This window comes from Oculina patagonica, chromosome 12, assembly GCF_052425735.1.
Source record: "Oculina patagonica isolate OP01 chromosome 12, crgOcupat, whole genome shotgun sequence".
Taxonomy (NCBI): Eukaryota; Metazoa; Cnidaria; class Anthozoa; order Scleractinia; family Oculinidae; genus Oculina; species Oculina patagonica.
This window is the reverse complement of record NC_135769.1, coordinates 18,833,630-18,850,545: the sequence shown is the minus strand read 5'-3', so window position 1 is coordinate 18,850,545 and position 16,916 is coordinate 18,833,630. Positions and strand designations below refer to the sequence as shown.

The 16,916-nt window shown below is 38.1% G+C and overlaps 1 protein-coding gene across 4 annotated transcripts in view; it reads left to right on the top strand.

The window, feature by feature from the left end:
• LOC144632430 (gamma-aminobutyric acid receptor subunit gamma-4-like) overlaps nucleotides 1-14,929 on the top strand; it is a 57,150-nt gene extending 42,221 nt beyond the window's left edge. For 2 of the 4 annotated variants that reach the window (XM_078491080.1, XM_078491081.1), the window contains 9 exons: nucleotides 4,556-4,695; nucleotides 5,310-5,422; nucleotides 7,427-7,494; nucleotides 8,234-8,457; nucleotides 9,325-9,407; nucleotides 10,847-10,975; nucleotides 11,709-11,923; nucleotides 12,773-12,934; nucleotides 13,438-14,929. In XM_078491080.1, the coding sequence (XP_078347206.1) occupies nucleotides 4,556-4,695; nucleotides 5,310-5,422; nucleotides 7,427-7,494; nucleotides 8,234-8,457; nucleotides 9,325-9,407; nucleotides 10,847-10,975; nucleotides 11,709-11,923; nucleotides 12,773-12,934; nucleotides 13,438-13,857 (1,554 nt within the window). In that variant the 3' untranslated portion in view covers nucleotides 13,858-14,929. Of the gene's footprint in view, nucleotides 1-3,418; nucleotides 3,479-4,328; nucleotides 4,491-4,555; nucleotides 4,696-5,309; nucleotides 5,423-7,426; nucleotides 7,495-8,233; nucleotides 8,458-9,324; nucleotides 9,408-10,846; nucleotides 10,976-11,708; nucleotides 11,924-12,772; nucleotides 12,935-13,437 lie in introns of those variants that run through there. The other 2 variants (XM_078491083.1, XM_078491082.1) reach the window with 2 other exon arrangements.
• Nucleotides 14,930-16,916: the final 1,987 nt, after the last annotated feature.

Here is a 16,916-nt window from a genome sequence, read left to right as displayed (position 1 = left end):
CTGCAGTGTGGTTTACTGTATACTGTATAAAATCAGTCTTCTTCGATTTATGTAAAAAGAGCAGCATTTCGTCTCATTTGACGGGTTGCAGAGAACGCTTCTTGAGGGGAATGTTAACTTATACTGCATACTGTCTCTTCTTAACTTCTCAATGGAAAAATTTGACACTGAGATCCGTACAGACGTGTTCAACTATTTAATAATTTTCTTCTTCAATTCTATTTCCAGTCCTACTAACGACTAATGTATGGCCGGGGAGTGTTCAAGTTATGAGCATGTTTAAATACTATGACAACGTGTAGTTATATCATGGCTATCAAGTCGGTAGGTTTCGATATTTCGGAAATGGCTTGTATTTTAATAAAGTTAACTTCCTTTCAGTGGGTTTTAAACCCTGATAAAGGTTCTGTTTTGTTTCACATTGATAAACGTTTGTAAGACTGATTTGCATAAAAAAGGAAAAGAAAAAAATTGGAAAATTACTGAGCTCGTGCGAAAAGGATCCAACTGATAAATTATTTAAAAGTGTAAACCCCTTAAGGGAAGTAATTTGCAAAATTCAGTAAGGTTAGTATTATCCTCCATATCAGACCCATCTAATTTCTCCTGCCCTAATTTCTTATAACAGTGTGTAATTTTTCGCGTGGGCTTTTCTCGCTAGCCTTAGTTTCGCACGTCGTTTTATTAAGGTTCGCGAAAATTGATCATTAGAAACTGAAGGAGTTGCACAGAACGATATCTGGGTAATACAAACGTGCTTGTTATAATACAAATGTAAGTAGCTCGAGATAACAGCGGACCAACTGATTTGGTTTTGTTTTCTATTTTTTAGGCTGAAAGCTAGCTTGCTACTTTCATCAGTTCTTGTACTTGATTCTTAGAATATAACCTGCGAAAAAAATTACAACGATAGCTATATAGTCGCAAATTCTAACATTTTCGCGAATTCTAATATGTCTATTCGAAGAAGACATATAGGGCATTTGTGTTCTAGCTGTGTTTTTTCGATTTCGATGTTGTCTGTGAAAAGGCAGTCGGTTAAAGGCGCAGTATCACCAAGATTAATTGCAATTTGAAAATCCCTTGAAGTTGTTGAATTGTAAATCCACTCATAGTGACCTGGCCCTGCTTAAACAAACTTTAGTCCTAGAAATTGTTACTAAAACGTGGCTTGGGTACAGACTGGTAGGAAAGAAGTAGCCTAGGACTTGAAAACGTCGCCCGACGATTTCAAATTTGACAGTTGCTTTACTTGGAAGAAAAACCATTGATTGCGGTTTATTTACATTTTGGAGCATGATTTCATGCCTTTCTTTTTTTGTTCAAAGGTTGTTTTGCTTAACAGTGACTGCATCCTCGTAATTTCTAGAATATTTTACAGGGAAACTTAGAAGATTTCTCGTGACACTGTTCCTGTTTGATACTGACAGCGTGAATTATCACGTACATAAAATAATGCAAAACGTTATACACAGTAATAATTAGTGGCTGGGTAAATGATTGTTAAGTGCATTTATTTTACGAGAAATATCGGCTGAAGGTAAAAAAAACTCCGACTGAGAGTTGTCTTTCCACAGTTTTCAGCAACTGAATCGCCAAACACAGGCAGGCATCTTGACTCCTTACGTAAAAGCCATGGGGGTCTGATGATAAAATATAATGAGCCGGGTGACACGTTTTGATTGCCTACTTTCTGAAATAATAAAAAGAACCGATATTACAAGCATTGAATATGAATGCAATGGCCTCCCTGTGTGATCACCTCTCGTAATCGCACATAATTAGTTATTTGGCATTTTAGGTGGTCGCCTACGGGAGGTTCGACGCAATTAACTCTTTAAAAAAAGCACACAAGCCACTGTAAAACGGGCATGGTTGGCAAGTCACGTGCCAACCATGTCCCAGGCGAAAGTCACTTGTTTGTCTGTAACACAAACTCTCTTTTTGACAGACATCTCTCTAAGGCATGTGTACAACGGACACTTTAAAAAGGGTAGTGTCGTCACGGAGGTTAAGTGCTACATGAAAAACCAATGAAGGTGTGGTATTAATTTGAAATCCACTAATATAGTGGCCTGATCTCGCTGAAACGTACTGTACTAGTCGTGAAAAATTGTTTAAAAGTGGCGAGGCTATTGATGGGTTGAAAGAAAGTGGCTTAAAACTTGAAAACAACGGGCCGACGTTTTCAAAAGTTGACAGTGTAACTTGGAAGAAAATCACATAAAAACCATTGATTCAGGGTGTATTGACTTATTGGAGAATTAATTTACGCCTTTCTTTTCGATTCTTTTATTTTTTAAAGGCTATTTTGTCAATAAGTGAGTGTACCTTCATATAGCGTCAGCATAAATTACACAAAACGTAGAAGACCTATCGTGACATTGTCCCTTTAAGCAAAATTCTGCTTACAAAATCTCTTAAGGTGGCCACTATAAATGCAAATTTTTTGCACAATCAATTTAGTATATAGGTCGGATATTATCTCATAATGTATGTACGTACCAACATCATATGCATCTTATTTCACGAACAGGTCCTGCTTTTTGGATTATAATTTGACAAAAATGCGATGGAAAGCTAAGGCTTATGAATATAAAATAAGGCTTGCTATAAGGCTAGCGCTTGCTTGCATGATATATACTAAAAAGTTGGTCATGAAGGTTTCAACCGTCGAAATACTTAACTGTATAGATTTTATGTTTGCTCGATACTCGATCCGGTAGTTCACTGAACCTTACGATAAGAATGGCGCGAGACTGGCTTGAAACTAAACTGAACATAACGTTGTTTATTTAATTATTTAATATATTGCTCTTTGCATAAGCCTATGTAAACGTCTGCATGACGCCCTCAGCACGAATGAGGGGACGATCTGAACAATTTGTTGGGAGTTAAAATCAAACTGTGCAGAGCAGAATTTTTTCTTGCAAAGCAACTAAAATTGACCGTAAACGAAGATTTTCACTTTTACTTGCGAAGAAAATAAACAGACCCCAAGTGACGTTTTCAATAAATATCGCAAGACAGTTTCTTAATAATTTATGTCATTTCAGTATGCCACAGGCTATATATTTATTACAGCCCTGCACAATCATAAGTTGAGGCATCCTGTAAAAAGAATATTATGCTTTAAACGGGTATACTCCAACAATGCCTGTTGTTTAGTAAATTGTAGTAAAGCACATTTTAATTTTGGATCCGAATTCTGCCCAGAACCTCCAGCGAGTCAGGAAATGGCTTTAAAGTCTGATTAATAAATATTAAAGAATAGCATGATGGTAACGTCGCATGGAGAGCCAAGTAATACTCTAAAGTTTACAAAGAACCGCCTCTTAATTAAAACAAGTATATAAATGAGTTGGTTGGTGCGCTTTAACTTTTTTAATAACACCGCAGTGAATTGAAAGTCGCCAAGAATTAAAGATATTTAAGGCAAGATGAAGAGAAAAGGCGCGGCTTAAGTTGACAGACGAAGGTTAGTTTTACAGAAAATAGTCTTACGATTCATCGTTTTTTGTGAACATTTATTTTGAGTGAACTTTAAGACAGCTCACAGTTAGTTATTTATGATAGCATTTTAAAGGGGCACTTCTCATCTACATAACGTCAAAGGTTCCAAATCACAGTTCTGAAAGCCAGATACTTGACCAACGGACTGGGTCAGTTTTAATTTCTACAGTATCCATAAAATGACAAGAACCCAAAATGTTTGTCATTACCGGTTGTCTTCTCCTTACCTTCTTTGCTGAGCTCTAAATGTTAGTTAAATCTAAATTGCACACATGCAGCTAGCAGTCAGCTGGAAAGCTCACGTTTGTCACATAATGGCTCCATGCTTGCACGTTTTTTTATTACTTTTTTTTCATGTCTTTGTTTTTTTTTTTTTCAATTGTCATTTTGCTTATATAAGCACCATACGCTGTGTGTATATGTCAATTTACCAGCGTGAAATGATTTGAAACTGAAATTGAAAACAACGTGTAGGGCGCCAGGATGGTAACGAAAGCAATGAAAATAGACTTGGAAATTACGCGAGTCTCACGATTTGAAGTTGTCTCAGATGTTTAAGCTCAGTGTTGGAATACGGACTTCAAGCATTTGATGTTTCCTTCTACCAAACTATCTAATTTCCTCGTCTTTAGTACCTCTCTCACTGCGGCTTGACACTAGATGCGCGCATTTTAAAATCTTGCGCAAGGAAAGCTTCCTGTTGATCTTTTTAAATAAGAATAATAATAATAATAATAATTTCTCTAAGCTACGTGACGGATGGCAAGATCCCGCTTAGATTCATTTAACCTAAATTTTGTTTTAAGTAAGTAAACCGCCTCATTTTACCCCAGTCGTCACCATCACGATTTCATGTTAGTTTACTAGTATTTCTCTACTGTTTGCTACCTTAACAAACGTTTTTCAAGCCTAAAAAACTGGATTTCTTTCGATTTGACAGAGAATATATCGACCTAGCGCCTTAAATCGAGAATCTGGTAGGTATATATTTTTATGGTTCAAGGACGGTCAGACTTCAAATTTAACTAAAGGCTTTTTACAGGGAGACAGTCAAGGACTGGACGGGAATGGGAGCAAAATGATTATCTGGGGCGACTGGAAGTCAAAAAGTATCACTACGAATGCAGGCTGGTTTACAAAAGTCGTTATTTTCTTGATGTTTTGGCTGAACGTTGCTGCTAGGTAAGATACAATAGACGAATGTCTCCGTTTTATGCATTCGCTAACATATTAAATCTCTATTGAAATGTCCAGTGTAAATGTAAAAATACCTCTTAGAAGTCGGCGCTAATGAAAAAGGATTCCCTAAAAATACGAAACGTAAGTAAAGTCTTAATCCAGCATTTTAAACACTTTCTTATATTTTAGGCTTTGAAAAAAAGATTGCTCAAGTAACTGGCTTGAAAAAATAGTGCCGACCTGAGATTAATTTTGAAAGACGCTGAAAATAAGATGAATAAACACTCGTATAATTGAAGGAGCTATGCACGATACTTAAAGTTATTTTTTTGGTGTAAAACAACAATTTCAAAAAGCTTTCTAAGGAAGAACTACAAACAAATAAAAAAATAATAATTGAAAACAATCACGAATATGGTTATGCCCGAGAAATACTACGAACAGAAAGATAACGAACAACAAGTTTAAAAAATAATGGATCATAATGGGCAATTTTTTCAAGACACGCTGCACATGGCGGCGCTCCTTTTACCTTCAGTCTAAGTTCCGTCAATGTAGAGTGGAATCGACTGACAAGCAAAAATAAAATAAAACGCAATTCTAATTTGGAATTTCAGTGAGACGAACATAACAGAGAAAACAGTGAATGGGACGGCCAGCGTTTCAATAAGTTTGGCCGAATATCTGAAGACCAAGTATGACAAGACTGTCAGGCCGAATATTGGCTCAGGTACGAAATGTAAGAATGTGAAAGTTTGAGAGCTAAAGATTCCATATAAAAAGGTACAGGCCAAACGTATACACAATTTCGGAACTAAAAAAAAAAAAAATTTGGTTTAGGCGAAAAGGGGAGAGAAAAGGGAGGGGGGTTGGTTTTATAAAAAAAAAAAAAAAAATATAAAAAAAAAAAAAAAAAACCCGCCGCGGCCCCTTACATATATCCCAGTTTCGATGTTGGAGCAACTAGCTATAGGGGTATATGCCACTCCCCCCTCATGGGATGCTAATCCATCGCAGGCTACTTCCGTCCCCCCCCCCCCCCTACTCAGTTAAGGTATCACGGAAGGAAAATTGGCGTTTTCGTTCCAAGTCAAATTGTGTGCAAACCATCAATGGTAATCCTAATAAAGTATATATTTTCTGAAATAAACCTAAAGTTGCGCAACATCATAATTGCAAACAAAATGCTGATGTTGCTTATTATGGTCTATATGATGTAAACAAAATCCAACATTACAATCTTTATTCAAAAAGCTTTCAGAAAATATATACTTTATTGGGGTTACCATTGATGGTTTGCACACAATTTGACTTGAAACGAAAACGCCAATTTTCCTTCCGTGATACCTTAACATTTTGCTAGGTTTTCCTTACAGTTTTATGGTACCAGCTTATACTCCTGGGTGGAGATAGGGCCTTCATTTAACGAATTTGACACTAATGTAGACTTAAATTCACGGTGTATTTTTTTGCTATTTCTCAAAAAAACATCATTTTTAAAGCTAATTAAGGTGTTATTGCAGCACAAGACGGTGCAGTTTTTCTTTTAAAATACTTTGATGAATTAACCATTCGCCTTATAAAATACCTAAAAGTCAGTTTCCCTACCCTTCTCTATACTTTAACCCTTGAAAGACTCTTAAAATCTTCATCTTTTTATGTACTTACAGCCTGAAAAAGGAACCCCTTTCGGCGGAGACCCCACTTATAGTTTACTATAGGAATATCCCCCCCCCCCCCCATACACGTAATTCATTCCAAGGACTGCTAAGTGTAATAGTTTTTTAAAAAAACGATACTTTAGCCAGCGTAGCTTGGCGTTCTAGTCAGTCGGGGGGAGCGAGAAATCGCGCGCGCGAGCAAAGCGACGGCGGAAGGCAGAAGGAAAGAAAGAACACCAGCCGCCAGACGCCTCTTAAACGGGAGAAATCTTTTCACTTAATTATGCAAATAATATGCGTAATTTGTGAAGACCGGAAATAAAAAGGTGACGTGTTCTGTCAAACTCACGTGTGGTACAGGATGTACAAAACAAATAAACCCCGGGAAAATTATCAGGCTCATATTAATTTTTGCAAAATGTCTGCAAATTCGGGAGGTCCAATGAAGAATTCATCTGCGAGTCGAAGCGGGGGAAAAAAACAGTTAAAGTTTCAAATGATCACTGCCGAGTTTGTTTGCCTGCAATAGCATCCATGTGTAATTCACACTGCTTTGCTTCACTCGTCACTTGTCAAATGCTAATTGAGCGGCCTGAATGTTGCGTTCATCGAATGAGTCATTTGGAATAAATTAAAGCCAACAAACCAATCACAGGACAGATAAGCAATTTTAGCCAATGGGAATTAGCGGCCTCTGGAGGCCGCTAATTCGAAAGATTTCTCCCGTTTAAGAGGCGTCTGGCGGCTGGCGTTCTTTCTTTCCTTCTGCCTTCCGCCGTCGCTTTGCTCGCGCGCGCGATTTCTCGCTCTTCCCGACTGACTAGAACGCCAAGCTACGCTGGCTAACGATACTTCTCTTCTCTCTTCTCCCCACACACACACACACACACACACACACACACACACACACCACACACACACACACACACACACACACACACACACACACCTTTAGTATCTTAGATTGCTGTCTTGTGGCCAACGAGACACCTATTGGATCTTTTAAGTTGCAAAATTTATTTCACAATGTATCTATAGACAACATTATGTTACTACATGTTTTTTAATCGTAGGCAAACCTACTGAGGTTTTTCTAGACATTTATGTGGAGTCGTTTGGAAACATAAAGGAAGTAAACATGGTAAGAAGTTAATAAGCCGACCTTGAGTCGCTCACAACTTGCTTGCGTTAAGTAAACACGGTAAGAAGTTAATAAGCCGGCCTTTGAGTCGCTCACAACTTGCTTGCGTTAAGTAAACACGGTAAGAAGTTAATAAGCCGGCCTTTGAGTCGCTCACAACTTGCTTGCGTTAAGTAAACACGGTAAGAAGTTAATAAGCCGACCTTTGAGTCGCTCACAACTTGCTTGCGTTAAGTAAACACGGTAAGAAGTTAATAAGCCGACCTTGAGTCGCTCACAACTTGCTTGCGTTAAGTAAACACGGTAAGAAGTTAATAAGCCGACCTTGAGTCGCTCACAACTTCAGTTAGCTAGCATTCTTCTATCATATTGAGAGTACCCTCAAATCGGTTTCACGAATGCACAGAAACATGGACTATTCAATTAAGAAAATAACCAATAAAAACACATTTTTTCTCCTACTTTTCTTTCTACATAGCTTAACAAATAGAACACCCAGACGTCTGGTGTGGTGTGGTGTCTGTGTGACGATATCAAAGCATTTGCCCTTTTTGAAGGCTTATAGTGCCATATACATTATAGGACACTTCATAATTTCATTTTTTGGAGGAGAAAAAGCTCTCTCGCACTAGCATCTCATAGATGACTTGGATCATTTAGATTTTTGTTGCGTGCTTTCTGCGACTATACTTGCAATAGCAGTTCAAACCCTTATAAATTTCATGTTATCTTTTTGAAGGAATTCCCAGGTTTCATGTATATTCGTCAGATGTGGCTTGAGGATCGTCTTGCTGACTTTGTGAAGTCAAAAGTTCAAGTTCTCCAGCGAGAACATATTTCCCGTCTGTGGTTACCAGACCCCTATTGCTATAACGCTAAAAAGTCCGACCTCATGTTGCCCGATACAGAGGTTCATAGCGTTGCTAGGATTGCTCCAAATGGATTTGTTTTGTACAGCAGAAGGTCAGTTGGTTTTGTTCCCTCCGCTTATGAGTTCTTATTTGCTATAATACAAATTATAAATTTATTTCACGTGAATCTAAGTGAGAGACATTTGAAATACTTTGGGCGCCATGGAATTTCTAGGATTGACCACTTATTAGATGCATCCTCATCATGATAACCATCACAAAGTGTCCTTATTGGTGAAAGTTCACCAAAACACACGTAATTCTGTCAAATATGAAGTAACATGAAGATATCAAATAACTCCAGTCAAATAGTATTTATTGGAAGTTTTGATTTAAGAAAACAATAGAATATCCACGTGTGACTACCTACTGTACGTGAACGAATGCCTTTATTTGAGTGCCAGTCTAAAATAGATCAAACAACCACTAAATGGGAACACTATTTCTAAGCCAGTTAGAAAATTTAAATTTAAAATAAGTTAAAAAATTACTGCGGCATATTGCCTCTTAATAGCAAAATTAATTGCTTACGTCACATTATCCAGTGTCTGAAAATAATGGTTGCCATTGATTTTTTAACCGGAACATGCAAGCTCTGAGACTTTCATCCATGCACCCATCAGTCCGGGCTATCAGCCATTGCCACCACCCGTCGGTCCGTCCGTCCATCCGTCAGTCCATCAATCAATCAATCAAGCCATCAATCAATCAGTGAAGAAAATAATTAACCAACCAATCGATTCATCCATCCATCTACCCATGACATCAATCAATCAATCAATCAATCAATCAATCAATCAATCAACCAACCAACCAATTAATCAACCAATTAATTAAAAATTAAAAAGAAGAAAAACATGTGGTTTTATGTGCACCCTTACGATTTTCTTGATAAAAAACCTCTCGATTTTGTTCGCAGTACACACATTGTTGCTTCATGTGAAATGGACCTGCACGATTTCCCAATGGATGTCCAGCACTGTGAACTGACATTTGGAAGTTGTAAGTCTGCATTTTATTTGATTTGTTTTTAATTTTACACATGATCAAAAGGAATAAAATTTACTTTCCTAAGTTGTGGGGCTAAATGTCACTTTGTTTAAAACCAGTTTTGGCATTGTAAACATTGGAAAATTTGTATGTCGAACACCCTCTTTCAACACGGCTTGGTTTTAACTGGTCCATCTTCATGAAACCATAACATCATTTAACATCATCATCGTAACATCAGATTATAATGAGTTGTACCTTGATCTAGGGGGGAGGGGTACTCCCTATAATGACCTATACGGGGAGGCTCCGCCCGCAAGGGGTACAGGTAGAGGTACAGGCTTCAGGTCCCGGGGGGGGCACTCCCATACATGAGCTATATAGGTATGTGCCGCTGTGAAGGGTATGGTTTTCAAGCAGTTTAGTCTGGGATAGGGTATAGAAATCAGAGAGTTTTGGTCTAGAAAAGGGTAGCATTTGCCGGGAAACCGATCGACGGTATGACGAATATAGTCCAGAAACTCGGAAGAGAAAGAGGCTTTCCTAAACGTAAATAAAATCATCGCGGCATCGTTGTTCACAGATGGTTTTCCATTAAAACACTGATAATGATACAGTTTTAACAAAATGCAAGTCTGGGATAGGGTAGGGATTTTCAGTGTCTAGTCTAGTATAGGGTTGCAAAAATCAGCTGAACATGGTCTGGTATAGGGTAAGGGCTTCAAATTCCCAGCGGCACACCCCCACCCAAAAATATACCGGGTGCCCCCCCCCCCGGGCTTCAGGTATATAAACGGGTATGGATTTCACCAGTTTAAGTATATGAAAGGGTAAACTATGGGCCTTTAATATAAAATAGTTCGAACAGACGCAATTTATGGCTGTATTATTTTAATTTATTTAGCGCTGCATGAAAATGTCAAGAAAACGTTCTGTTCTAAGTCTATGCCATGTCTTTTAGGTAAATGAAAGGGGTACCTTTTTTAGTAAAAGGTATACGAAAGGGGTACAATTTCTGTCAAAATAGTATATATAAATGGGGAAGGGGTTAGAGCTCGGGGCGGAGCCTCCCCGTTTAAAACTTTTTTGAGTACCCCCCGGGTACCCTGAGCCCCGGGCTGGTCTTTGTGTTAACCACAAAGGCTCGTGAGGCTTTGTGTTTTTTAGTTATCCTTAGCTATGGTGTAATTTAAAAGGTAAATTTTGAGTTCGGGCCTAGTGGCCCATACCGGTGGTGTTTATCCCGTTTTTCTAGCATGAAGCGATTAGGAGTATTTCTTCTCACTCTGGATGGGGTGCTAGCCCATCGCAGGGTTATCCCCAGCATTAAATTTGCCAGCACCCATTTCTACTCTTAGGTGAAGCCTCCGACGGTGTACTATGAATAAGTCTTTTTAGTGTATTACAACCGTGGTTCAGGAACCAATTTTACCCGTTTTGTTTATCCTCAGATGGTCATACAGATAGGGACATAGTGTTGAAATGGAAGTCTCCCTCGATTAAAATCGGTAACAAAGAAATGGCACAATTCTCTGTCGGAGACGCCATTTTGTCCACTGAAATCAACACGTTCACTACCGGTAAGTTTGTTTCCAACGATATAACAAGTCAGGCCAATTATGCTTTCAAATTCATCAACATAAAACTCGCCCTCGTTTTCTTTGAGGAATTCGAACAGTCAACGAGACACAGCCTGTTTTAATAGGATTGCAGTCCAAAGCCTATAATTTTATGTTCTTTTAAGGGAGCTTACTACAGTTTTGAGAGAATAAATGAGCCCAACTTTTAACTCTTTTGTGAAATGTTCAGAAATGTTTTATCTAGCTTTTATTGCTGTTTTATACAGCGTACAATCATCATATGCGACATCTGAACAAAAAAAATGCTAACAACCAACCAAAATGAGCGACTGAGTGCTTATCAGGGGACTGGGCATTAGCAGTTTCAAAGGCGTTTTTCTCAAAATTTAAAATCTGTAAGACAGATTATGAGCTATTTTTAAAATTGGAAAAATAACGTATACACATTTTCCCAGTTTGCAAAAAAGTCATATTGAGTTCGAGCAGAAGTAGAATTGTGAACTTCTGGTTCGTGTTTATAAATTGAGGAACGCTTTTCCGCATAAAGTACAGTTTTGGACTAAAACGTGAAGACATCGCCGCCTGCAAGTGTTTGCACTTGTTTTGTAGTCCGCTTTGAGACGGTCCAGTGAAATGTACCTTCCCAACATGCAGTGCGCACTTAGCAAGTCTTACCACCATTCCCCGATAATAAATTAGCCTATTAAACACGTTCTCTTGCCCTTTCCCCCAGGGAACTATACAGTGTTGACGGTGACGTTTCCGTTCAAGAGGCGCATGGGTTATTACATCATCCAGGTGTACATACCGTGCGTATTTCTGGTCATGCTCAGTTGGATAGTGTTCTGGATGAGGCCAGATGATAGCGCCAGCAGACTGACTGTGGGCATCACCACCATACTAACCATTGTGTTTTTGCTCGGCTATACAAACGGAATGCTTCCAAAGGTGCTTATCTGTTGATTATGAGCTGTTACTAAGCATGTTATTTGCTTCACCCTTAATCTTCAAAAATATAATGTTCAGCATGTTATCATCATTATCATCGTCATTATCATCGTCATTATCATCGTCATTATCATCATCATTATCATCGTCATCATCATCATCATTATCATCGTCATTATCATCATCATTATCATCATCATTTTCGTCATCATCATCATCATTTCACTACCGTCCTTAAAATGTATCATATTTCTTTATCTATCACCATTAATGTTGTTGCTTTTCATGCACGGAATGTATTATAAACGACGTTAGCTTTTACCTCTCGACATCGATGTGAACCTATTTTTTTTTTCATTTCACTACCGAGCTTAAAATGTACCATATTTCTTTATTTATCACCTTAAATGTTGTTGCTTTTCATAGCACGGAATGTATTATAAACGACGTTAAGCTTTTAACCTGCTCGACATCGCTGTGAACCTAATTTTTTTTGCATTCAAAAATAATTAAACCGATCCGTTTCGTTTTAATATGATTGGGTGAAAAATAGTTACCATTGCGTAGGTTGAAATCAAAAAGGCTTTAAAACAGTCGATTAAAGAAGGTAACCTTTGCCCTTTGTTGTAATTTGTGGGTAACTGTTATGGTGATTTCAATATTCGTATTCTCGGTATTGGACTGAAACTAGCTTGCAATGGAGGCTTATGCGGAGAATCTTTTCAAATAAAAAAGGCATGAAGCTCTTTTAAGATATTGCCCTGTATTAGCCTCCATTGTAAGCTAGTTCCAGTCCCGGCAATACCGAGAAATCGAATGTGGTCAATTTCCTGTACTTATTTGCACTAGGTTAGCTATGTGAAAGGAATGGACTGGTACCTAATGGTGTGCTTCACGATAATATTCCTGAGTCTGCTGGAATGCATAATTGTAGACAGACTGTGGAGAGTGGAGGCCAAGAAAAAAGAGGATGAGAAAAAGAGTGGTAAAATGAAGAAACCAAAAACCAAGGTTAGAAATTACCATCATACAAGTAATGCAATTCACAACACAGAAAGTCAGTCGGTCCGGTCACTTAGTCATCCAGTCAGCTAGTTAGCCAGCCAGCCAGCCAGTCAGTCAGTCAGTCAGTCAGTCAGTCAGTCAGTCAGTCAGTCAGTCAGTCAGTCAGCCAGCCAGTCAGTCAGTCAGCCAGCCAGTCACCCACCCAAGCTAGCCAAACAGCCAGATTGTTCGGTCGGTCGGTCGGTCGGTCGGTCGCTTAGTCAATTATTTATAACTTTTCATATAATCTAGTGATAAATGTATTATAGTTAATATTTCAACTAAATTATGATTTTCAAAATTCATTTTTATCTTCACCAATCTTATCTTTTCATGACCTTTCTAGAATTATTATGATCTGTACCTTTGTAAAACATCATCGCAGTTCTCCTTCGATATATTACTTAATCTTCTGTGGTATTATTCCATGTAACGTAATTCCGTTATTCCTTGTAATTTTCTTTTAACAGTGCTCGATGAAGAACACAGGTGGGTTGAACTGCCGTTATGTATCAGGTGTACAAATCTTACGGCCAAGGAAAGAAGAGATTGGCACTCAGGCGAACAACGAAGATGCAAATCGAAACCAGTGGGAGGCGGATGAGCACGAAGAAATATTTCACATGATAAAAGATGAATACAAGCACTTAAGCCTCGATCAGGTGCGTCCGCCATTTCCAACAGAAGCCTGGGCCGAGGGAAACAAGGAAAGCGCTCATTATGACACAGTTGTTCGCTGCTTCGTCAAACGAAACTCTTGCCCGATGAATATTTCGACAAAAGTTGACAAAGCAAGCCGCGTATTGTTTCCTTTGACGTTTGTGGTCTATAATATCGCCTACTGGGTGACCTACTATCATGGTATTAAGGTCTTGCCCTACAGATTATGATATGATGTACAAAAATCCGATAACAATTTCAATGTAAAGCAAGGCTTACAGTCAACTCTCTCTTAACGGACTGAACCATATAAGACGGAAACCTCCGTAATACGAACACCTAGTGCTGGTCCCTTCACTGCCGTTTTTCAGTCATTTTACTGGAACTAAACTACTATTAGACGGACGTACAGTTGGAGCTGGTCCCGACGGTGTCCGTCTTAGAAAGAGTTGACTGTATAGAGTTTAAGTTGACGAGCAATTCGCTTGTTTTGCTGGAATACGTTCCTGGGGGTACTCTCTAAATCGTACTGTCAGAGATTCTTGTCGTACCTTGAAGAGGTTCAAAATCGCGTTTTCGTATCTCTGAGGTGTTTCATATTTCGAATTGTCACAGTCGCTACATAAAATGCCTGCTTGGGGCAGTTTCTTGGTGCTGCAGATAATGCGATTTCCAAATAACGTAAACCAAAGGATAGTCCACTTTAGTGAACCCCCCTCCCGAGCTTCACTCGTATTGCTCGAATGGTCTTAGTCTAAATAGAATTTTTAAACACAGAGTATTTAATGAACACTATGCTTGAGTACTTATAATTAGAGACGAAATACGAAATTAACTTTCTTTTTAAATTAGATTACACTGCATGAAATTAGCTAGCTGCAGAATATCAGCCGACTGTAATAATTATAATAATGATAATAATAATAATAATAATAATAATAATAATAATAATAATAATAACAATAACTTATAATAATACAATAACTTTATTTCAAATAATCATTAAAAAATACACTCATCGATAAAAAGATTTAAAAGAGCACCGTGTCACTACCTTACTGCTCTACAATCATCTGCGATAGCTAGAGTCGTGTTACTCGGCATTAACTCAGAATCCACTAAAATAAAGTCTTGAAATACATTGCTTGGCTGTATCAAACACAAAGGCCTCATGCTTTGCATGCGGTAACACTCCATTTGAACGTAGCCTCCAAAATGTGACTGATTTTAGCTGAGTTAAGGCACCTTACTTCTGAACACGGTGAATTTGGGACAACGTTAGATAATAAAAATGCTACGTAATTGACTTGTGAGTGGTTTTCGCAACATCAGAGTACAGCGTCGATTACTAGCTGAACCGTGATTAACGGTCAAGCTAACGGTTAAGTCGTTGTTAAAGTTAAAAAAGAGTGGCAAAGTAAAATGTTATCAATGCGACGGTGATAGCAAATGATATGCCTGTGGCAAAGTTCGCCATTTAATTCGAATGTGCCAGGCGTAAAATAAAGGTAAGCAAACACCACCATTTAATAATGAATCAGGCAATCCCAGAGTACCCAGTATCCACAGGGAGAGGAGAAAGCACCCGGGAGAGAACAAGGTATGGGTGCAAATTCTTTGTTTACTTTTAGCAGCAAACGCTCATCACCCTACAAAATACAGCTGAGTGTTGCCAGGCGCCAAGCGCTAGAAATGAAAGTTTACACAGGGCTTCATTATAAGTATAAGTATAAGAGAACATCTACAACAAATTTATTTCAAAAGGCAGGACATCCCAGTTTGAGAAGTCGGAATGGTCCTCCGTATAGATACCTGGGAAGAGGCAAACCCAAAGGTACACTGTTAATGTTTGTTGTGAAGAGGGAAAATGCTTCCTTCTGTTGTTAGCTGTAGGTGGAAATTGAAAGGCCCAATTTTTTTAGGCAGGCATTGGCTGGGAGACATTGAGCTAAGTTAGACATGGATTAAGTAACTCAGGTCACGTGACAACTTCACTAGTCCCAGGACTCAACAATTACATCATACACGGGCCCGGGTATTAAAAAAAGATCAAGACATTGAAAGTATAACAAGCCCTAATAAAGACACTACAACAGGAGTTCCCGCTACCAAAGTTTCGACCACAATTTGCATGCTTCTGATTAGTTGATGAGCAAAATATTTTGCCAGATATCTTTTCTTTCGCGGAGGTTATTTCTCCCTTATTTGGATTCGGATTCCCATACGACCACTACTTTTTACGCCATTTTTGCAGTCAGATCATCGTATAGCGATTATGCCTGTATACTGCTGTAATTCTCACTTGTAAATGGAACGAAACCTTCAAAATGTACAAAAAGAAACGAATGAAATATTTGAAAATACTGTATGTTTCTACGATTAAGTGGCAGTTACTGAAGGCTACTGAGACGATGCTGAAAATTTTCAAACATTTGTTTCACAGATATAATTTGAACGCTATGTATTGTAGCCTGTGAAACGTTTCATTACCCCAGATGTAATTTTCAAAGGAAAGCCTTTGTTTTATCAGCCTGCGATTTAAATTTTAATTTAAGACAGTCAGTTTATATTAAAAAAGAGAAGTATATAACTTTACAAAACAACCCGACCATCGTGATAGCAGTTAGTCTTGCAGTTCTATTCCTATAAACGCGAAATTACTTCAATTTTAATGTAATAAAAAGAAACAGTGGTTCGGAAATTTTTCAAATGCAAATACAGAAATATCATTCGCTTTCAAAATCGCCGAATTAAACTGAGTAAATTCATAGCATAAAAGAAAATTTGACGCAATTCAAGATCATTCAAGTCAGGTGAAAGTTTTATTCGGCGGTGTACAATACAATACACTGACCCACTGACCCGTCTGTTATGAAGGCAGAAAGAAAGCGAAGTCTTCTCCTACGTACAAGAAGCACAAAACACACTTGTGTAACTTTTCGTTGGTTGGCTAGAAAAAACTTTGATTTCGTTCTGACATCATTCGTTGTGCAGATCATGTCCTGCCAGTTTTGTCTTTTAATTGGCTGTTATTAAACGAAGCCGACACGCTTTTATGTATGTTTTCCGGCTGCGTTCTGAATTCTTTTGTTGTTTATTTGACCCATTAAAACAGTTGATGTAGGGAAAATAAGAATTTAAGAGTCCATTCCTTTATTTTTTCCCAATGATGAAATACTCTCCGGAATTCCACCGATTGTGACTTATTATTGTGAAAATAATCACAACATTATACCATCAAAGTTAAACGTTTTTTCTATTATCTGAAAACGTGAAATTTTGACAATTT